General features: G+C 42.8%; 2 protein-coding genes and 1 long non-coding RNA gene across 10 annotated transcripts in view; 1 reads left to right on the top strand and 2 right to left on the bottom strand.

Moving 5' to 3' along the window:
- Positions 1-11: 11 nt before the first annotated feature.
- On the bottom strand, positions 12-15084 carry SNORC (secondary ossification center associated regulator of chondrocyte maturation). 7 transcript variants are annotated; one of them, XM_081912497.1, is made up of 3 exons: positions 14796-15084; positions 1861-2043; positions 12-152 (listed from the first exon to the last, which is right to left on the bottom strand). In XM_081912497.1, exons 1-3 carry the CDS (start codon positions 14866-14868, stop codon positions 43-45), a joined length of 366 nt encoding a protein of 121 aa, XP_081768623.1. In that variant the 5' UTR covers positions 14869-15084; the 3' UTR covers positions 12-42. The 7 variants fall into 7 exon arrangements, with proteins under 7 accessions (XP_081768623.1, XP_081768624.1, XP_081768621.1 ...); XM_081912498.1 differs by having other exon boundaries at positions 1861-2040; positions 14796-15082; XM_081912495.1 differs by lacking the exon at positions 14796-15084 and adding an exon at positions 9066-9585.
- LOC309370583 lies at positions 8053-10419 on the top strand. Its single transcript, XR_014168617.1, has 2 exons — positions 8053-8334; positions 9582-10419. It is a non-coding gene; the product is annotated as an uncharacterized lncRNA (long non-coding RNA).
- A 3895-nt stretch (positions 15085-18979) lies between the features above and the next one.
- Positions 18980-23230, bottom strand: part of GIGYF2 (GRB10 interacting GYF protein 2) — a 75922-nt gene continuing 71671 nt past the window's right edge. For both annotated transcript variants that reach the window (XM_081912427.1, XM_081912426.1), the window contains exons 27-28: positions 21273-21420; positions 18980-20680 (exon numbers count right to left, since the gene is read on the bottom strand). In XM_081912427.1, coding sequence (XP_081768553.1) covers positions 20613-20680; positions 21273-21420 — 216 coding nt within the window. In that variant the 3' untranslated portion in view covers positions 18980-20612. The remainder of the gene's footprint in view (positions 20681-21272; positions 21421-23230) is intronic.

Raw genomic sequence — 23230 nt, 5'->3', positions numbered from 1 at the left:
AGACAGGTGTATATTAGGAAAAAGGACCTTTTTTTATTGATTTCAGGAAGCAGAAAACTTTCGCAGGGTGATGACGATCAGGGCCACAATCACAGATGTGCCCAGCAGAGCAGCGATCACTATGGCACCAATGGCTCCAGGACCCAGAGACCCTGCAGGTGACAAAGAGGAGGGGAGGGGAAGCAGACAGGTTGAGGAGAACAGAAAAGTGCCTCTGAAAAACATGGGCAGGAAATACAGAGTGTTTCCCACCATACACCTTTGCTAACAAGTACAGCACCAGGAAAACAACACTGGATTGTACTGGATCATTCTCTTAAGTAATGCCGTGTATAAAGCCCATGTGCTAGATCCCCTAAGCCAGTGGTTAGCGGGTGGGCCAATCTAGGTCAGAGGATAAGGGGCCATATATGGCTCTTCCCCCTTCTTGACGCATTTGCTGACATCATGCATACTCTCAGTTGCTGGTTGAGGGAGAAAGTCCGAGACTAGAATGCTGCACTGACATTCCTTGGGGAATAGCTGCACAGGGAAGGTAAAGAAATGGCTCTGTTGTGTCATTCTTTACATCTACAGAAGAAAAAGATTTGATTTTGGTTGCAAGCAGGAGTGAACAATGATCTCTAATTATACCAGGAGTTTTAAGAATTTAAGGCAGATATGCAGCAGATCACTGGGGTTGTATGTGTTTTGTTCTCTCTATTTATCAAGGATCTTACATGATTTATTCAGAAAAATCCAAAATCCTAAGTCAGGTGGGTGGGTGGGGGGTTATTGCTTTCTTTTGTCAATGTTCTGGCTTTTATCGTGCATTTTTTGGTTTTATCTTGTAATTTTTCTGCTGTGAATCGCCCCGAGATCTTCGGATGAAGGGCAATATACAGATTTAATAAATAATAATAAATAAAAGTAGTGTCAACTTTAGATTGCTTGTTTCCTTATGCTATAGTTAACACGAACCACAGTTTGGCTGGGTTTAGATATAGTGAATAACTGTGGGTCATTTAAAGTGGCTGACCCAGAGGAAGTGAAGGAAGAACACGAGACTGAGATTTTTGCACATGAAGGATAAATTATGATCTGGCATTAAGAGTGAATGCAGCCATTATCTGACACCAGGAGTGCCAACTTGGCGCCCCATGTTCTTAGGATGTCTTTTGGGCTTGCTAGTCAGAAGGTCGGCAGTTCGAAACTGCGCAACAGGATGTCAGAAAAGTTCCTTCACTGACTTGGAGTGAGCTCCCGTTGCTCTGTCCCAGCTTCTGACCACCTAGCAGTTCAAAAGAATGCCAGTGCAAGTAGATAAATAGGTATTGCTGCAGCGGGAAGGTAAGCAGTGTTTTCATGCACTCTGGCACTCGTCACAGTCCTCCATGTGCCAGTAGTGGTTCAGTCACGCTGGCCACATGACCAGGCGTTTGTCTGTGGTCATGCCAAGGGAGCTGGCATTTGTCTGTGGACAAACACTGGCCTGACTTCCTTGGTCTGAAAAGTGAGATGAATGCCACACCCCATAGTCACCTTTGACTGGACATAACTGCCCGGGGTCCTTTACCTTTTTATCTTTGGAGCAGAAAGTGAGCTTCTTAAACTCCAAAGGAAATGGAAATCTGTTTCTTTTGTATTTCTGCTTTACAGAGCAATGCAAAACTGCTAGTGGTTGTTGTCTTAGTCATCCACTGCAGTATTTCATGAGACATTTTGCTACTCTTCCAAAATCATGTTAAAATTTGTTGCATTAGAAGGAAATGGTGGTTTCCAGTACAGCCATCCCAACATAGCAAATTTTTGTGACCTCACACAGCGCCCCCCCCCGCCCAAAGCGGTGTTGTTTAGCATCCCATCTCCAATAACATGTACCGTTCCCATTATCCAGTTGGTGCAGATGGGTTGTGTCCTCTGGTTCATAATCAGAAGTGTAAGGTGGGAATCCTGGAGAGTCGGAGAAGCGGGCTGTGGTGGTGGTCTCTGAGGGCCCTCCACCCGATGGCAGCTCTGGTGGATCATTCCATAGCGTTGGGAGCGGCCCTTGGGGGTATTCTGCTAGAGCAACACACACAAAAGCCCAGTTAATCTTTTCAGACTATCTGGACCACAGCCTCTTAAATTCTGGCACTAGAGATTCAACAGGAACCCTGTTTCAAATTTTCTATTCCATTAGACTTATGCAGGCTTTATCTTTCCATAATAGTCAATTTCTGATTTTAACTATTTAATATGGATTTATGCACAATTAGTGTAAAAAAAACCCCCACCAAAAAACCCTTTGATTTTTTTTAATGAATAGTGGTACATAATTAGGTGTGTAAAATAAATTAATTAATTAACACTGGGATGCTGAAAGGCTCATTAAGGCTTTCTCCTTCCCTAGGCAATAACAAGTACATCTTAATAAGTGGTAGCAAAAGAATGGGTTGCATTGCCCTCTGCTGGATAAAATCATCAGAGCTGTTCAGTTCTCCCTTGGTTCTGAGCCTGCAACCTCCAGCCACACCTAATGGTGCTTTGAAATATTCATTCTAAACTTTACATCATCTCTGCCCATCTTCTTTCTGTTTGCTCTGTTGACAGTTTGACCAAAATTGGCCCCAGAAGGCTTGCCATTTGGGCACAGTCAGTTACGGCAGTTCATGTGGTTTCATGCTCTACCTTTCAATTACAAAAATACGTATTAGCATGATAATCTTACCCATACATGTTGTGGGGGGAACCTAGTTGTACTTGTGTTTGCTTTTTGCTTAGGTGGAAAAATGGAGAAATAAGCATGGCAAAGCTGAAGAGGGGAGTACACAGTATTCATATACTTTAAAAATTCGAACCATCTTTTTAAGGGATAAAGGGAACCCCAAGTGGTCCATATAATGGTCACTAGAAACCCTTAAGAACCATAAACCTAAAACATCTTCTACCATGACATATCATGCTTTGCCCACAAACAGTTTTTAAAAGCTAGGAAAAATAAGGCTGCAATAAACAGGAAATAAGGAAATATTATTGGATAGAAGAGGGTACAGCTTCAGATAGTTGTGTTGTGTTGTTTAGGCTCAACTGTTCAATGTCTTGCATGAGTCCTTGGAAATCTACATGGAACTGGAGGGTTTGAAATACACCTTTGATTAATGGCAAATGTGTATTTCCACAGGGAGGGAGTATATTTGTCACAACTTTTTTCACTGCAAATGACTTGAGAAACTGGGCCGATTCTTTCCATGCAAGGCCTATTTGCAAGCTAGAGCCTGCTCTGATCACCTTAGCTTCTCAAGTTTAGACGATACAATACAACCAATTCTTCTTTTGGTTTTTGCTCTTGGAGGCTTCTGCCTGCTGAAGAATTTACAGATTGAAAAAAGCTTGCAAATATTTTAAACATCTGGTGCGTCCAGGGAGAGGCCAAGCACTGAGCACAGTCGCAGGATTAATGGAGCCTTTGCGTTGTTGGCAATCTTCTCCCTGCCCACAATGTTAGCTTCTCACTCCCCCGGCAGCCTTTCCCTGCCAGGACTTTCACAGGCAGGACACACAGGCCTGGAACTAGGATAGACAGGAACCCAGACCCTCCCCTGACGGTGCCCCTCAGATGCCTTCTCAGGTGAGATTCCAAGAAAACTACATTTTCTTTGATGTTGCCATTCATGTCCTGTTTTCCCCCCCTAAGCGGGCTCTGGAGGAACTCAAAAGGCCCTTTCTGTTTATATGTGGCTGGACCCAGAAGGCAGCGATCAATGCTCATTTTGTCTGAGCAGGCCGAGGCAGAGGCCCCAGCAAGAACTGGAGACATTCTGCAGGGCTCTGTCAAAACCACTGGAAATGTCACACCAAACTGAAAATGTGGAGCAAAACATTCAAAGCTATCTAATCGCATAAGATGATCCCCAGGCCTGAGGGGAAATATAGCTGAGGGCCAAAGGTTTCAGTAGCTTGCTTGCCAGTAGACAAAGAACGTACAGAAGTTTTGTTTTTTTAAAAATGAGACAAAAATGCACAACGCTGTATAAGAAAAGTGGGATCAGGGTAAAGTCTCACTTCAGGCTAGTGGATAAAAAGACTTATCAGTGGTAGGACCAGTGCTATTTTTATAGAAAAAGAGGTGCCAAAGCTCACCATTAATTTGTCCTTTGTTCTCTTAGAATGGCAATGGCGCCCACCTGAGCTCCGGCTGAAAAAATAGCCCTGGGTAGGACAGTCAGTCTTCACGTGTGGAAAAGCTTCAGTCCACACCTTTGCTTCGTGAAGACTCTCAAGTAGAGGGCTAACCGGTCAGGGTTGACAGCATAGGCTTGCATGAATTGCTGCCTTAGTGATCCTCATAAAGGGGTCATTTAGTCTGCCAACAGGACAGTCCGATTTGGTGCACCACATAGTCAATAAGTGTGAATTATACCAGTGGCATTTGGATCGTGCTGAAATTCCATCTCTAACCTACCTTGATTAGTAGGGAAAAACCTGCACACCACCGAGTATAAATAAAGCTGTGGTCTGCAACTGGCCAAACTGACAGCTACGAGTTGGCCTGCAAACTAATGCTGGCCCCTTCTAGGTTGTGCCTCACACCTTAATGAAGAAACTACTGTGCACAGAGGAGACAAAAATCACAACACATGTTGTCTTGTGGATAAAGTTTCTTCACAGTTCCCCTCACAAACAAGTATTAAGGTTACTGAAGCCATGTGTTGTGCAGCATCTGTAATAACGCTAGACTGAGGTGAGGAAACTGTGGTCCAAGGAGCGCATGCAGCTCTCGGTCTCATTTTGTGCGTCCCTCAGCCTAGTTCCAAAGCTCCACCCACTGCAAAGCCCCACCCACTTTGGCTCGGCCCACATCACCTATGGCAGTGGTGGCGAACCTTTTAGAGACTGAGTGCCCAAACTGCAAACCAAAACCGACTTATTTATTGCAAAGTGCCCTACGTTTTTGAGGGGAAACACTGCGATTCTCGCCATCTTTAAAGCCCTATATGGCCTAGGACCCTCCTACCTACGGACCGCCTCTCCTGCTATGTCCCACAGAGGACCTTATGGTCTTCAAACAAAAACATCTTGGAGGTCCTGGGCCACAGAGAAATTAGGCTGGCCTCAACTAGAGCCAGGGCTTTTTTGGCCGTGGCCCCGATCTGTCACAAGAGACTAGGGGCCTGTGGGACTTGACATCTTTCTGCAGGGTCTACAAGACAGAGCTGTTCCACTAGGCCAGGGGTCTGCAACCTTTAAGACAAAAAGAGCCACTTGGACCCGTTTCCGAAGAAAAAAAACCTGGGAGCCGCAAAACTCGTCATTATAAAAATAACTTTTTCTCACTTTTTTATTATTTCTTTGTTTGACCCCTCAGAATTACTCCTCCTCATAGAAATAAACGTTAAATTAACAAGTTAACCGTTTTTTGTGTGTGTGTTCTTCACTCCCCTTCAAAACAGTGACCAGCGTACATGCCCCCTTTCACTGCAGTGACCAGCGTACATGCCCCTTACAATGTAGCGGGCGGGCGGGAAGGTGACATCACAGCCAGTACAGCGCCCGCCACAGTGGGGAGTGTCGGGGCGCACAATGCGCCTCCTCCCCTCGCTAGTTTCTGCCCTGGAGCCGCGGCAAAGGTGTAAAAGAGCTGCATGCGGCTCCGGAGCCGTGGGTTGCAGACCCCTGCACTAGGCCTTTGGCTCACTCTTGGGCTGCTGTGAGGAGGACAGAGCAGCCCTGAGGCCAGGTGAGCAGCAGTGGCCAGGAGGAGAGGGAGATCCCCCACCCCAGCCAGCCAGCCCAACAGTCGCCTGTGGCTGCCTGCCTATATGCCTGCTCCCCGCCAGCGATCCCAGCGTGGTCTTCCCCATATTCCTCCCTCTCTCCGGCAATGTCACCGCGGCAAAGGGGTGAGGCTGGGTTGTGCCAGGCACGCAGGGAGGCGGCGAGCGCAAGTGCCCTCCTAGCCCAGGCAGGTCGGGCCCACAGCAGGCAAAGGGCCTGCGGAGGATTGGAGCAGGGGGGGTTATGGCGGAAAGGAATTTGGCGAGGCCTGGCTTGGAGGGGGGAGCTGGGAACTACCATGCAGCACTGGAAAAAGTGCAGAAAAAAAATCACAAGGGTCAAATAATGATAGCTGTTATGCCCAATCAGAAACAGCCACTGCCGCAGCCAATTGAAAAACAGACCAATCGTTTGTATCATATGTGATGGGAATGTAGAGAAGTTAAGAAATTTTGGGAGATGATATATAACGAATTGAAAAAAATGTTTAAAATGACATTTGTTAAGAAGCCAGAAGTGTTTTTGTTAGGGATTTTAGGACGAGACCTGCCAAGAAAAACAAAGAATTTATTTATGTATGCAACAACAGCGGCAAGAGTCTTGTTAGCACAAGGATGGAAGAATGAAGAAATCCCAACGAAAGAAAGAACAATGGCAAGAAAAACTGAAGAGTTATGCGGAGTTGGCAAAGTTGACATATAAATTACATGAGAATGACAATTGTGACTTTAAGGAAGAATGGCAACTTTTTGCAAACTATCTAAAAAAACAACAAAATGATTGGACTCCTTGGCAGGTTTTGAATAAACATCCACAAATTTATTAGTAGAATATATGATAGATAAGGCAATGATATGTACAATTTTTAACATGCAGAGAATAATATGCACAAACAAATCATAGAGAGGAGCTGAAGGAAGTCCTTAGGGGGTGGGAGAGGGAGGGAAGGGGGGAATAAAAAAGAGGGGGAGAGAAATGTAATTGGTTATTGTGACTGATAATTTGTTTGGCTAAAATTGTTTAATAAAAATATATTTTTAAAAAAAGAAATAAAAACAGACCAATTGCCGAACACAATCACCGGCCAGAAGAAAAAATAAAAAAAGTTCCAGGTTTAAGCAGTGGATGCACGCAGTAGCGTGGGGAGGACCGGGAGCACAAATGGAAAAAACCAACAAAATAACAGTGCAGATGGGCCGATGGTGTGCGTGCCCACTCTGGCACACATGTCATAGGTTCGCCACCGCTGACCTATGACTTCAAGCACTTTGGCACTGCCAAGCGGTCTAAATCTGATTACCTCAAGGATGCAGCCCTCGGGGGAGGGGAGGTTCCCTTCCCTGTGCCTTAGGCAATAATCCGCCAGCTAGTTAACAAAATTAAATCCTACCACAAATGATGTAAAATGCCTGTTAACTTGGTTCTTAAAGTGAGCAATATACAGTACTCACATTTGGAAAGGTGCCATTTTTGACAACCTTGTGAAGGATCGCTTTACCTCACATGTGTCCGATTGACTGCTTTGATCTGTGGAACTGCCACTTTTGCCAGTGCCACATAATGTTTGTTCTGCACTTGCAAGGAATTAGGCCTTCAGTGTGGCAGCCCCTGCACTCTGAAACTCATTATCTGTTAATATTAGGCAGGTGTCTTCACTGTAACACTTTCAGCGCCTGCTAAAAACCTTTTTGTTCAAGCAAACCTACCCAGGTGTGTATTGTTTACATGGCATTTTATCTTATAATGCTTTTTTTAAAATGCTGATTTTATGTTTTGAAAATTCTTAGATAAATTTGTTTTAAACATCTGATTTTATCAGTATTTTTAATGTGTATTTTATATTGTTTTATGTAACCTGCTTAAAGGTTTTGATGATTAAATCCTGTTAACACCAATGTTTTTCAAATTCTGCCATAGGTTGGGGATGAGTTCTCATTGCCAAGGAAAGACATCTAAGCTAGGTTTTCCTTAAGTAGGGTATTTGCTTGAAATATTTTCTCTGCTTTATTAGAAAACTTTTGTGAAAAAACATCTGACATAGCTTCTCTCTATGTTGTATATGATCTCTCTGTGCTGTATAGAACATAACATTCACTTTAAGGATGTTCCTAGCAATATGTTTCCTTCAATCCCAGTCATATGACATGATTTGCCTTAGGATATTTACTTGCCCTGTGACTAATATATTGGCATAATTTTTGGTCATGAAGATTCATATTCTTTAATACACAGTATCAACGGTCTACTTAAGCAATCAAACAGCTTTTTCTTCAAGGCTCCTGCTATCAGTTTCATTTAAGATAAACTTTAACTCACTCAGAAACAACAGATTGGAGCTGAAGCCTCAAGTGCCTTGGCTAAAAAATTTTCGCCCAAAGCGAGCAACAGCTGGTTTCAGGCAAACCGGTAGCATAAAGATGCTTGCCAGGCCACTGCTGCAGTTACCCTCAGGTACCTCATCCTAAATTTCCCGCCTTTCCTTCCAAAGGAGCCCATGGAGGCAAAAAAGAACTGATAAAACCATTGCAATGCAGATGTAGACTGTGCTGTTGAAGAGACGGTACCTGTCTAATATTTAAGGAGAAGGAATTCCAAAAAGTAGGTGCCACAACACTTAAGGCCTGATTCTTTACATTGTGTGGGGCAGATCTCCTGCTAAGATGGTACCTGCAGGAGGCCCTCAGTTGCAGAATTCAGTGTTTGACTGGGTATGTAAGAAGTAAAATGATCTTTCATGAACCCTAGTCTCAAGCTTCATACAACAAAACCAGAACTTTGAATTTAGCCTGGTTGGCAGCCAAAGGCCAATGAAGAACCTGGTAAAGGTAAAGGCACCCCTGCCCATATGGGCCAGTCTTGACAGACTCTAGGGTTGTGCCCTCATCTCACTCTAGAGGCCCGGAGCCAGCGCTGTCCACAGACACTTCCGGGTCACGTGGCCAGTGTGACGAAGCTGCTCTAGCGAACCGGCACCAGAGCAGCACACGGAAACGCCGTTTACCTTCCCGCTATAAAGCGGTACCTATTTATCTACTTGCACTTAGGGGTGCTTTCGAACTGCTAGGTGGGCAGGAGCTGGGACCGAACGACGGGAGTTCACCACGCCGCGGGGATTCGAACCACCGACCTTGCGATCAGCAAGTCCTAGACGCTGAGGTTTTACCCACAGCGCCACCCGCGTCCCATGAAGACCCTTTGCTAAAACCTATTACTGATAAAATGTCCTTCCCTTGACAATAAACAGCCATAGTCAGAGGCTGGGGGCTTGAGACAGTCATAATCCTCTCCAGAATTGTCAAAGTGTTTCATTAAATAAAAATTATACCCGCTTGCACAGGAAGTAGCAATCTGACTCCTCCCTTTGAGTGATCTGCCCAGTTTGCTAAAGTACTGATATCCTGCTTGCATCCCTCCACTGCATGCTCTAATGACCTAAGGAGGGGAAAGCAGCTGGAATTATAGCAATAGTTTTGCTCAAATTTGTAATGGTTGTACATTGATTTTCCTGGCTTGAAAACAAATTGGTCAGCAAATTGATTGTTAGGAGACATCTACACCTCTCAGAGCTACAATTCCCAGAGTTCCCTGGGAAGAGGGGTTATTGTTAAATCACTCTGCAAATTGTAACTCTGTGAAGGAAAGAGGGGCCTCCTAACAACATTCAGCACCTTTTAAAAGCTACAGCTCCCAGAATCCTTTGGGGGGGGAGCCATGACTGTTTAAAGTGGTATCATAGTGCTTTAAATGTATGCTGTGAATGTGGCCTTTAATTTGTAGACTTTCAAGTGTAACAATGCTTAAATCACAGTGCTGTGAAAAGTTTTGACTTGTGATTTCTCCTATAGATCAAGCAGCTGCTGTTCAAAGCCCAAGGCCAGGCCTGTTGCCCATCTTCATCAGTTGACAACCTTTTCCAATTTGAATGCTGTGAATATAATTTTCCTTCAGCCAAAGTGCTACTAACAAGAGACAATTGCAACAAGGGACGGTCTACTTGGAGTTTAGGCAGCATGTTAACATCAGCTCTCTGATCTTAAACCACTAATCTCTTCTCTCCACCACCCCCTTGCCTCACCCTGAGCTATGTGAAGTGTTGTGATTGGCATTTATAAGCACAGGATAGGAACATTGACTTTGTGCTTAAAGTCTGAAAAAATACATTTTTGTTAAAAATGGCCAAAGCCCACCAAAAGATGACATTTCCAGGAAGAAATTATTTCCCACATAATTTAAAAGTAACAGAGTGGTTGGGATAAGCAAGAACCCACACTCTCTCAAAGACTTCCTGATCAACAGGGATTGGTGTTTAATTAGAGTTGTTATAATCTCCCTTTAATTTGAAACTTGTCACAGGCCTCGAACACTGATCTAAGTTAATGTAGTTTGTCAAAGAAACTTAAACTGGGATGACAATTTAATAATGCTGGCAAAGAGATCGTACTTGGAACAAAGTGCTAAAAGGTCCAGGTTATGTAATATATCCTCTGCTGAGAAAACACCACAGTAGTCCCCATAGTATCAGTTTCAAACCAACCATGGTACAAGTAGTCTCTGAAAATGAGGATGTCTCTGAACAAACTGACATATTTTAGTTAAAAATGGGGGCGCTGCAACATGCCAATGAATCCTTTATTCCATCTTGACACATGAACAAAGGCGAAAATAAAATGTCTGAGAACACATGCCTAGAGAAGCACTGTGGCTCAGAGATAGTTTATTTTCACCTCACTTCTTTCTCTGGATTAGTTATAGGCTACTTTTTAAAAAACGAGGATCACTTTGCAGCAACTCCTCTGGAGAAATCAACTCCTCTTCCAAAGCACATCCTATCTCCATAGCCACTAGTCCATCATCGATTTGTACTGGGATGAGTGAAAAAGGCAGCATGATAATTTTAACTGGGGCATTAGCAGACGCTATGACAGTGCAGAGTTGTCTCAGGCCATCTTGTCCCTGCTCTTACAAACATTAACGTCCCGGAAAGCTTGAAACTAATCTTCACTGCTGTCTTGCAAGTGGCCTGATTTAAACATGACCCATATGCAGATTTCAAATCATCAGTGTTAGCCTTGGAGCGTCTCCACCCCCATCGTTCTGCCCGGACACTGAGGTCCAGAGCCGAGGGCCTTCTGGCAGTTCCCTCACTGTGAGAAGCCAAGTTACAGGGAAGCAGGCAGAGGGCCTTCTCGGTAGTGGCACCTGCCCTGTGGAACTCCCTCCCACCAGATGTCAACTACCAGACTTTTAGAAGACATCTGAAGGCAGCCCTGTTTAGGGTACTGTATTTTAATATCTTGTTGGAAGCCGCCCAGAGTGGCTGGGGAAGCCCAGCCAGATGGGTGGGGTATAAATAATAAATCATCATCATTATTATTGGTTCAAATCAAGAGACGGAAGCCTCCATCTGCAGCCGAAAAACTGGTTGATTCTATGCCGTGCATATATGAAGAAGCATCTGCATAGCCTCCTGATTCCATCACTTTCATGTAGGTTTGCAGGAAAATTGAGGGGTTTTGACTGTTCTTTCCACATGGATAGTTGTGAGGGGAAGGTGGTCAGGGACTAATCCCTTGGGTTGGTTCTCAGCTACTAAAGATTTAAAACATCAGTAGTACTTGGGGGCTGAGATCAGTATCTCCCTGCTCACTTTGGAGGTTTCTGTTGTGGAAAGCCAGAGGCGCCGGCACAGAAAAGCAGGGACCCAGAAGTGCTCTCAGAGACCAAGAGTGGGCTGTAGGGACTCAGGTAGCCCCAGTGGGCATGTGGCCAGTGTGTGGATGAAAGAAGCCCTTCTTCAGAGGCACAAAGGGAAGTCTGTGATGGTACAAGCTCAAGCATGGGTCTACACAAAGCACCATGGTTGCTCTGGATGTTAAATAAACTTGTTTACAAAAAAAAAAGGTCGGGGCTATGTATATAGCTAAGCACACAAGGGGACTGGCTGTACCCCTTTCATCATTTTGTTGGGACACATGGCAAGGAGTTTTCTTCCTGACTCATACGTTGAAAGGCAAATTTAAAAACAACCTCCAAAAGGCACAATGGGAATAAAAATGAATCCTCTTTCACAGGGTGTGATATCCAACACATATGTCACTTTTAGAAAAGTTACAACCATATTATAGTATGTTCATTCACTGCCATTTTCATAAACTGAACTGGGCCGGGCTCCTCCTCCTTCAGAGGCCATCGGAACCAACCGCCTTGTGAAAGAGAGAACGTTGGGTTGGAAAGCTGTTTTTTTGTAGGTCCACAAAGACCTGTTGCAGAACTGTGAGCAGCCAACAGCAGCAAGCCCGTATGTTCTTGCCTTGTAACCAAGATCTAGTGCCCAAGTTTGCTTCTCCCTCCCCAATCCTTTTTCCTTTTGTGTCACATATTTTTAAATTGCAAGCCTTGGGGCAGAGACTGGCTCTTTTTTTGTACCCTAAAAAGAATGAGGTAAAAATGCTTTACAATTATAAGTAATAAATATTATATGTTGACCTTCTAAGTCACCCTGAAAGTTGTTTAGCTTTTTAAGGACATGATAAAAATGATTAACGTAAATTATCAAAGTAAATAAATAATGGAATTTTATCTGGGTTTCACCCATTACCTTTTTAAATGCTATTTATGTTCTAAGGCAGTTCTAAGGTAATAGGGAAATCTAAACAGTCCAAAGCATTAACTGCCCTGAGATCTTTTGATGAAAGGTGGGTTGTTTGTTTGTTTGGCAAGCTTATAAGGCAGAACTTTCATCCTGGATAAAAGAAAAAAGGGGCAAGTTCCTAAATGCCTGCCCATTACATCACAAATGCAATATTCAAATGATGAATGACTGAGCAATCACAGATAAAATACAACAGAGAAATTCATTATCTCCTCCAGCACAAAGCACTTCCAACGGTCAGCTCATACATACAGCTGTGAGTCAAGTGTTGAAAAATACGGGGATAAGACATCAAGGGATGTACCAACAATATGGAGAGAGAGAGTGAGAGTGCACAAAGATGATTGTGTAAATAAAAGTTATGAGATTGCCTGTGTTGAAAGGCTCATTGCTGGATACAGAGCTAAACCAAGAAATAAATTGCACTTTAAAGTGAAATGAAAATGCTAAAATCAATAGCAAGTCCCTTGGTCAATACTCCCAAATATTATCAGTACTGTGGAGACAAAGAAATGCAATGTGGCATCAAACAATGTTGTTGCAACCATTCTGCCAAGTTCCAATAAGGAAAACCAATGCAAATAAAATACTGCAACACACTGTAGAGAAAATGATTAACAGATTTATCATGTATGGGATTCTTCTACCATATATGAAAGCCAGGACGCACATTTTATGGTAAAAATATAATACCCTTTTTGGTCTCATAAGCAGATGACTTATTCTGCTGCTTCTGGAAGCGAAGAGTCCTCACACATTAAAACAATATATTTTATTGTATGAAGGGGTACAGATGATGTTCCTAAAGAGGCAATGCTGTTTGTGCCAAGTCAAAGATGGGGATATCATCTCATCTTCCCTGCTGTTAATTAGCAAAATATATGTTGACTCCTTTGATGCAACCTACCAAAGACAAAGCATTGTCACGAATGCTCATGGTCAGGAATTAAGCAACTTCGAAGCTCCAGTACTCTCAATCCAAATGCAACGAAGATAGGGTGAACATATTGATAATGGCTTTTCATTATGGCTTTGGAAACTCCATTACCATTTATATCTGCAAGTGAAACACCACAAGCTTCTAACAAGCCCTGTGTAGCTTTTGTATGTGTGTTCCATGTCTGTCTAAAATGTACTGCGAAGGTCAAGTACATTCAAAGTTTGTAATGAGCAAGCTGATGGTGGAATCCTAGGCATACATGTCTACTCAGAAGTAAGTCCTATTCAATGGAACTTCCTTCCAGGTAAGGGATATAGGATTGTAGCCCATGAGCCTTGAAACATTAGAAATCCAGTTAAAGGATCTCAGGTACATTATTTTCCCACATACGGCTCTGTTCTGCCCCAGGGGTAACCAATCTGGAGACTTCCAGATATTGTTGGACCACGGCTCCCATCACCCGCAGCCAGCAAGGACAATGGTCAGATAAGACAGGAATTGTAATCAAAACCATTTTTAGGGCCACAAGTTAGCCACCGCTGTTTTATTCAGTTGTCACACGGACAGACTGCCCAGTCCAAGAGTGTTTTTTAAAAGGGATTGGGGAATTGCAGTTAGGTTACTTTTAAGCTTACAGTTTTAAAATTGTATTTTGTATAAATGTTTTTCTGACACTGAATTCCATTGGTGTTCTCAGCATTGAACAAATAGGCACACTTGGATCTTTCCAAAGGGAACACACTGATTAGGACTTGTGTACACTCTCTCTCTGTGTGTGTGTGTGTTTAATAATTAGAATTTTGTACTGATGACTCAAATTCAGCACTAAGAAAAATGATGCCCTACAGTTTATGTATGATGCAAGTGGTGTGTGATGCATCTTGTATATATGCATTTTGTAATGTTTGCCTGCTTCACGTAATTTCTTCTATGAAGCAAGGATAGGGATATACACTTGGAAAAGACACTAAAACCTGTCTTCTGGGCCACTAAATCTCTTATTCTGCCACTTGTCTACAGATTTCACCACTGCAGTATTCCTATACATTTATCTTCACAGACGGGACTAAAAACTTCCTTTTTAAAAAATCATAATTCTCATGGTGATGAATTAGATATACAATACCAAATTCCACATTTGTATGGTGCCAGCACAAGAGACACAGTCCTAAAAATGATAATTTAAGCCTAAATTTGCTGCTGACAACTCTTCAAGGTTTTAGGACACCAATGTTTTTCCAGGTGCACACAAACTCACTGAAACCTGCTCCTCAGTCCATAAAATGCTACCCATAGCTTCTCTGTTTTGCCTAGATTTTAGATACTTCTCTTACTCAGCACTAGCAATCAATACTCTGATTGAATTCCACTTTGACTGGAGAAGGAACACAAGATGCTTGGGAGATTTGAGGGAACAAGTAAAGAGGTCAGGGCTGCAATGGTAGTTTGGAAAGAAATCCAACTTACCTGTTTCCACAAAAGGGATCAGAACTCCAGACAGTGTCAGCAGGATGAGACGAAGGACCTTGGTGTGGGGCATTGCCTCCTTCGGGAAGTGATATGCCTTTGGGAATGCTCAGACTCTCTGAAGCCTTTAATGAGGAAGCAACCTTTCCTGGAGCTAATGAAAAGCTTGTCCAATTAGCTCTCAAGCCTTTTCACATGTGTATACAACACAGAGAGAATTGCAAATACTCTGCAGAGGCTCAGCTCATTCACACACACAGATTCAGACAGACCTACCTCTTCATGCCAGAAGGCAGCTCCACCCATGTTGTCTTCCACCCCCACCCCACCCCACCCCAAATTCTACCGTTGGTCCTTGGAAACCAACCCTCCCCACCAGAGCAAAGCCCACACCCTCTGGCAGTTAGCTGCAAAACCCAAAAGGCGCCAAGGACTGCACCGGGTTTCTAACAACTGGCGTACACATCTAACATCACCATATGTTAAGGACAGTGGTGAATAACAGCATTCATTAAAAATTCTAAACCCGAAGTAGACACATATTTGGATAAGCTGTAGCATACATCCTGCAAGTATTCAGTCCAACATTTAACTGGGGAATAATGATGACCACAAAACCTTCTGGGTTATCGGAAGTGTCCAACTGAACACTAACACACACTCAAGGCAAACTGAGGTGAAAACTACTGATATTTGCTGCATTTTATGAAATCCCAATTGATTTAACTCTCCTCTGATGCAGGTTTCTGTAAAGGTTTCTTCTTCGTTCAAACAACTGAACAGTTTCTTCAGCCAGAGAAATGGAAAGATTTGAACAAAGACTCGAACATTTCAGAGATCACTCACTGTTGCTTTGAGATACTGATAGGCTAATGATCGCACACATTCACTTTGAAGTGAAGCACACTGATTAAGTATTTCTTATTGAATGAACACTTAAAATATAGAGACCGGGGGGCGGGGGGACATTTCCAGAGACAAACCACTTCAGGTTTGAATAGCTACAGTGCCCAGTTTACATGTGATCTCAAAGCATCCAATAGTAGTTGGGCACTTTGAAATCCGTAGCAGCAACGAACAAGTTTGTCCTAAAGTTTACATTCAAACTGCAACATAAACATCTTTGCTCAGCCCATTTTACTGGAAAACAAGCCAACGATTCAAATGGTTTTCTTTCCCGGGGCAACTGTAGTCACTCTTCATTTTTGAAAAAAGGGGATGGGGAAAGAGAGAAAAATCAAGAACCAATCTGCAACCACATTATAACTTTACCTGCTATAGCTGTGAAAACAACTGGTTCTAAACTGTTGTTTAGAGGTATCTTTGTAGATGGGAAACCACATCTGGTAGCTTTTAGAAAAGTCAGTATTTACTTCATTATTTATATTTACCACAAACTCACTGATGACATATAGAGTTCCAGCTTGTTCTTTAAGAGGCTACCAGCCTCTTTTGAAGCAACAGTATATATTAAACCCAAATTGTGCAGTTTGTTTCATAATCAAGTATTGGATTGTAATAAAAGTTGCACATTGCAGTACAATGAAGAAGTAGTGTGACTGGGAGAATTTTTGGAAGGTGACAGATGTCTACTGTTCTTTCCATCAATCAAAACTTATTTTCTGACAGGATAATTATGTGCACTGAGCCTATCAATCAGAATACTTTGCACTGTGTCACATATGAACTTTTGGGATGGCTTTTCTGAGCTATGCTACAAAATAGAATTTTGCAGAGACTGTGAAAACGTTTTCCATTACATTTGCATGCCAAATTAACAGGAATATTGTTTTCTTAAATCCTGAGATTAAATAGTATCTAGTGCACCTCATTTTACTCTTACGTATTTCACAGGAATACCATTATACCTTTCCAGTGCACACAACAGTTTGAAAGCACAGTGGGAACAAATAGAGCTATTAATGAAAACACAGATGGTCATTCACCAAATTATAACTTTCCATTTTGTGTATGGAGCCACTTTGGTAAGCCCGTGTTGTATTTGGTAGTCTGTATTACCTTGTCAAATGGTCACATCTGCACCTACCATGGAATTTTAAACAAACAATTTGAAGTGATTTTTTTATCTTACCCTTTGGACATAACCACGTGGTAAGCCAGCCCACAATGCCCTGCAAAGTAGTGATGATAATCTTGCATTTCTGAACCTAATCTGAAATTCAAGGCAGCAGGGGAGTGGTAAGATTTTCCTTACCACTTGGCAGCACAGTAAGAATGCCTTGATTTATGAAGCTGTTCCCATGCACAACACCGTTGCATTAAGTTACCATTAAGCAAATCTTTAACACAGGCAGTACACTATAGATGGGCGTGCACAGACAACCATTTGCCTAGATTGTGCATATGACCAACAGTAAGCTGCACTGTACTCTCAAATGGTAAGGAGAAACTTGTCATTCCCATTTCCACGGATTTCAGGGGCAGAAATACAGTACAATTCCAACCAATGCCATCATTGGACAAGGCAATACAAAGTGTTCCAAGTGGCTACATGTACACTGGGGTTTTATATAATCTATACCCCAATTTTCTACATTAATGTGTACTCAAAGCAGCTTTTACAAGTTTTGCTTGAGAAAATGTTAAGTGACAAAACAATGCACTTAAAAAAGCCTCGTTATGCTTGAATTATTGAAAGGCAAATGGTAATCTGAAACCATTATACCTTGCCTCCCAAGTGATTTTATTCCCATTGTGGTAAATTACCACTGATTGACTCCAGACCAACGTACACCATCAGCAAACAAAATCACCACATACCCATCCTTTCTAAAATGTCAATGAATGTGACACAGACCATTCTTTTCTTCTTTTTACAGCAAAGTGATACTTCTGAAAAAGCTATTAATATATTGTGATACCATTCCATCATGTCAGAGGCTGTGCATGTGTGTGAGCAATAGCAATCCTACAAAATTGCTGAGTTCAATTCCTCAATGTTGGAGACCTAGGAGGGAATCGCCTGCAATACAACTACGTGTAAAGCTCAGGTCAGCATGTTAAGGCACTTACATAAGCAGCTGACCATATTTGGTTGGTTTTAACCATGTCACTGTAGATACCCTGAAAGGAAGGGTTGCTCTGGGTGTTTAAAATCTGCTCAAATCCCATGAAAAGCTGCTCACACAAACAACTTACTACATGTCCATGCATTTACATTACAGGATGCTTTATGTACGAAAAAGGTCTTGAAATAAGGCACATTTGTGTTCTTACCTACAATCTCCCACCCTGCTGCGAAGTTTTACTAGAATAAATTTGATTTAGCATGAATTTTAAATTCTTCTACAGCCCAAAATTATTCCTATCCAAGTAAACAAAATGTGGCTACTAGAGCAGGGCCTTGTTCTTAGGTATGGTACAAAATAAGCTACACTTCAATGGTTTTCTAAGAAATAGATGACCAAGACAGATGTTCAGTTGTAAACTTATAAATACTGGAGGGGAAGAGAAGAAAAATATACAGGTGAGAAATCTAAAATGTTTTATAGGAAGCCTGACACTTAGGGGTTGATCAATTTCATTTGGTTTGGGTCACTGATCATTTCCTTCACCCCATCATCATATTTCAGTGTAATTATTTTGAAAACACAAAAGAAGCAATGAAAACTATTCTTGGAAAAATGTTTAACAAGCTGCCTATGTCTATATTTAAGAGCCACACAAAATCCCCTCTGTCCCTAAAGGCCAGTGTATTCTCGGCTTGGGTTACAGAACCATTGCTTTGGTTTGCAAAAAAAATTAAAAATGTTGGGGTTGGTATAGCACTTGCTGTTTTGTTCACAGTGGGCTTATTAATGTTTTTTTTTTTTACATGTTTACAGCTTAAAAAAGAACTAGCCAGGCTTAGTCCTCTTGCATAAACAACACAAGAACATGAATGGGTATGTGTCCGCAGATGAAAGAAGGGAAGAGTGAAGATTTGTCGAACATTTCCAATCTCAACTTAACTGATGTTTATTTTCACCTCTAAAATTATCAAGTAGCAAAACCACCAACATTCCTCCAGGGGTATGAAATAAAGCAGCTGCTGTCCCTCCATGTCCTGTGTACTTGATTGTTACTTGATGGAACAGGCACTGGTAGAGTTCCAGGTCAAGTTTAGCACCGGAAAGGATTGCCAAAGCTGGCTTTGACAAAAGCAAACAATGTGTGCTCAGGTATTAATACAACCAGGTTTTATTTAAGTTCTCTCTTCTTTTTTATTACCCCCATACTAGCAAGAGTTCCGAGGGAATTTAAAGTTCTGTAAACATTAACTACCCCCTTCCCCCCTTTGTAAGTTTACAAAGCAAAGGAGATCAGGAGACCAGATCTGTGACAGCACCTAGCCTCACTGAGCTACCAGATCCAAAAACTATATACAAATCTGCAGCTGTCTCTGTAAGAGTTACTGTACACGTTGGGGGTGGGGGAGAGGGGTAAGAGAGAAGAAAATCAAAAGAAATAAAATCTAAATTAATCTGCTCTGGAGAAACTTCAGTTGTCTTCTTCAGGCGATGATGGCAGACCAAGGTCTTCATACAGCAGCGCAACTTCCGTGGGCACATTGCAGCCCTGTGCAAGTGGGAGCGTGGAGGGTGGGGGTTTAGAACTAAGTGCAATGGCCACTTCAGACTTTTTAACATTCTGGGGTAAGGAATGGAGAAGGTGGATTACATAAATATATAAGCACAATGGATTGGAAGTAATGGGAGAGTGTACTATATAGTAAAAACCAGCACACCTCGCTTTATCCCCCTCCATGTGATATTTATAAAGAGACTCTGCCAATGCTCAGATTCCTTGCCTCATTTATTTCACTTTCAAGACGACAGCTCCCTGTTCCTTGGCGTTAATGCTGCTGCAGAACTTACAAAACTCTGAACCACCATCACGTGTGACCAGATGAAATCTGGCTCGGTTTCAGGTTCCAAAGGTAGTGTCAACTCCCACAAAAAAACCAACTGGTGAAGATACATATGGTAAAGATCCTATGCGTCTCTGAAACGAGACAAATTCACAGCAGAAGGGTCCAAAATAACTGGCCCAATCACTTTGGAGGAAGTATAATTAAAGGAGAAAATCAGCCTGAAGGAAAAGATGTGTGCCTCCTCCCACAATTTGAGTCCCCAATTGTTCAGGAAGGCTGGAGTGTGCTGAAGCATGAACTCCAGCATCTTTGACATCACTACCCAATGAAGACAGACTTGAACTCCTCCAAAATCAATGTGCTGAAGAAGGCCTGGCAGGGATGTGCATTGCCAAACCAATCCAAGCTGAATGCTGCCCACCACCACCATTCCCTGCTGTTGCCAGTTCTAGTTATGAATGCACTTCCTGGTTCGGAAGGCATCTTTTGCCCTGATGGAGCATGGAAGTCAGTATCTGCGTGGCATTTTGGTTCTGAATTACATCTGTTAACCATGAGCTCTCCACTATGATTGCACCAGTTAAATGTGACGAGAATGACAAGAGAAGGAAAGGAAGCTACCATATGTAGACCTCCAAATGGCTTTACAAATAGCTTGGGAGAAGAAATCACAGCACCGTGATTTGCACTCGGCCTCATATATGAATCTTCTTTCCCACCTATCCAGAAGAGAGAACCAGAGGCTGATAAAAATGAAGGTGGTTGTGCAATCCTGGGCAGAAAAGGGCTTGGTTGAGGCTAGAAAGAGCAGCCTGAGATGATTTGATTCTGTGATCCATTTGCAAGGCAAAGATGACTGCTGCAGCAGATAGAAAAGACTCTGTTCAGCAGTGGAGAATGCATGGTTAACAGGACACAGGAAAAGCCAGGCGAGTTGCATATACTCAGTAGTCATCCAAAGTCTCTATTTCTCCCATGTTGAGCCGCTCTGAAGAGGCATTGACAGAGAAACCTGCAAAACAAGACACACAGATTTATTAGTGCACAGATGTGTACAGCTTATTCCCAGATCTTACATGCCTTCATAAAGTAATCCATATATATTAAAGACAATACTGAAGGCAGCACCTGCCATCAATCCAGCTATTTTTTCTAGTGTTTTCAGCTCCTGCTTTAAGGATATTTACACAATAAAAGCATGAGTGAGTAATCTTCCCAATAAACCCCCAAGTTATACACAAATATTGAAGAAATTTTCATCTTTTATAAATCTGCTAATCATTTCCTAGCAATTTGAGAAACAAGAGGGAAACGAGCAAAGGGGAGGGCTAGTAATCAAGACTAAAATAGACTGACAGGCACGCACAAAACCTTCAACGCTTATTAGCCTGTCTTCCCCCCACATATCTGAGTGTGAATGGAACTAACTAATGATGGGGCAAGCAGAGGTAAGAGCTGGAGTGATGTCCAGGCAACACCTAAATCTGGCTACAGATCCAAGAGGGGAAGAAAGCACCCAGCAGCCACCCCTGATTCTGGAATCTTAGCTTTTATTTTCCCCTTCTGACTCTTGCCCCATTTATTTAATGTACCACAAAACTTGCCTAACAAGCTGGGATCTGCTCGAACCATTTTTTGTTTCTTCTTCTTTTTACCACTCTGCACTGCCTCAAAGTTGGATTGCTGGTTGTTGCTCTGATTAGTCTGAAAGACCGAATGCAGTGAACTGTGGTTCATCCCCCACACAGAATCCTGGAACACAAATAAATAACGTATTACAAGCTGGAATCACGCCTTGTGCACTCAGTAAGAGTAGAAAAATAACAATGATCCACTGTCCCAATCATAGGCAGTAGACCAGTAACATTTCTGTTTAGCACACTCGCTGATATCTCTGTTAATTACCTGAACACACCCTCACTCTCATACCCCTATTCTACGTTACTTACAGAAGATTTTAAGGTCAGCTGCACATACAACACAATAGCTGTCTAATAAGCAAGGGGTGAGAAATCTTCTCTCTATGAAGGGCCTTGTCACAAGCCCCTTGGAGATGTCTTAGAGGGAGTGGTCTGATGGGGAATGGAAAGAGATTGGGAATTTGGTGCAGTCTGACCCTGGGGGTGGACCCAGTGGATCGAGAAGTGGTGATGAGGACCCAGGAGATCCAAGTGGGTTGGCAGGAGAACGCCCCACTTCAGTGCCACTGGACACCCCAATGTAGAGTCTTGGCTGGTTGATGAGGGCTCTGGCACCACTGAAGAGTCATCCCTTTCAGGGGCAGTGCAGAGCAACATATTTGATGGTGAATTGGCTCAATCATCTCTGTTTCCATAAACCAAGAACATGGAGACAACTGTGCTGGCACAAACAGACTTCACACGTTCAGCCCACTTGGAGGATTGCTTGCTTGAATGCCCATTCCCAGCCTTGGTACATTGATCACACAAATGAAGGAGAGTTCAGGGGCATCTCAGTTGTTGGGTCTTAGTTTAAGTCTAACCATGTGTCTAGAACTCTGCTGTGCTTCCTGCCTCTGCAACTTATGTTTGGACACTGTATTGAAGTTTGGAATAAAGCCTTTAATTCCAAGAACCGAGTGGAGTTTCAGCATTGCATCTCTCTCTCTCTCTGCCATGCCACCTCACCCCTCACTCCATCCCATCCCACGTTCCCTGTACCGCCTTCCCTGCCCTATGCTACACTCGTTTACTAGGCAGTAAGTTTATTTGACCATAAGGGGACTTGCTTTCAAATAAATATGCTTAGGACTGCATTGTATATAAACATTAAGGCCACAACCCTAGGCAAGTAAGCTTGTCTAGGAGTGCACTGTCATAGGGATAGAGTTTTTGTCCTGATGATTAGATAGTTGTTGTTTCTGAGGTGGTTGCCTAACATTTTGAAGTGGCCATCTGGAGCATCTGTCTGCGCTGAGAGACTGAATTTAGGTTTCACTGGAGGGATCCAAAAAGAGGAGCTAATAGCTTCTTAGCAGCCTGTTTTGTCATTCAGCCAGTGCCACTTGTTTTTCTCAGGAACACTTGAGGGCAGCTTACCTCAGCCAAACAACATGCCCCCTCCCCCGCAAATTTTTGCCCAGCCTACCATGCCTAGGGAAAATCCTGCCATTTCTGGAGTTTCCCCCAACTCAGTGATCTATCTCTCTCTCTCTCTCTCTCTCTCTCTCTCTCTCTCTCTCTCTCTCTCTCTCTCTCTCCCCCCCCCCCCCCCGCCCGGCATCCCTTGCTTTGAATCATGCTTCCAGCCAGGTACTCAGAATAGCTCCCTTCATCAGAATTCCTGGGATTCTAAAATTCAGGTCAGAACATGGGAGGGACTGGAAGAAGAAATCTATCCAGTTAAGTTGCAGTGAGAGAGAAAAGAGCATGTGAGAAAGAGACAACAGTCACAGTGATAGTACACATGGCAATCTTTCAACAGGAGTGCCCACAGAATTTAATGGAAGGGTATTTTGTATTTTAGGATGCATCCAGTCTATGAGCCAGGAGTTCCCTGCCCCAGTTGTAAACCATTCCATAGTCAAGCTTGTCCTCGTTTC

This window comes from Podarcis melisellensis (genome assembly GCF_964234715.1).
Source record: "Podarcis melisellensis genome assembly, chromosome: 5".
Lineage (NCBI taxonomy): Eukaryota > Metazoa > Chordata > Lepidosauria > Squamata > Lacertidae > Podarcis > Podarcis melisellensis.
The sequence above is the reverse complement of the archived record's forward strand: the minus strand, read 5'-3'. Positions and strand labels throughout refer to the sequence as shown.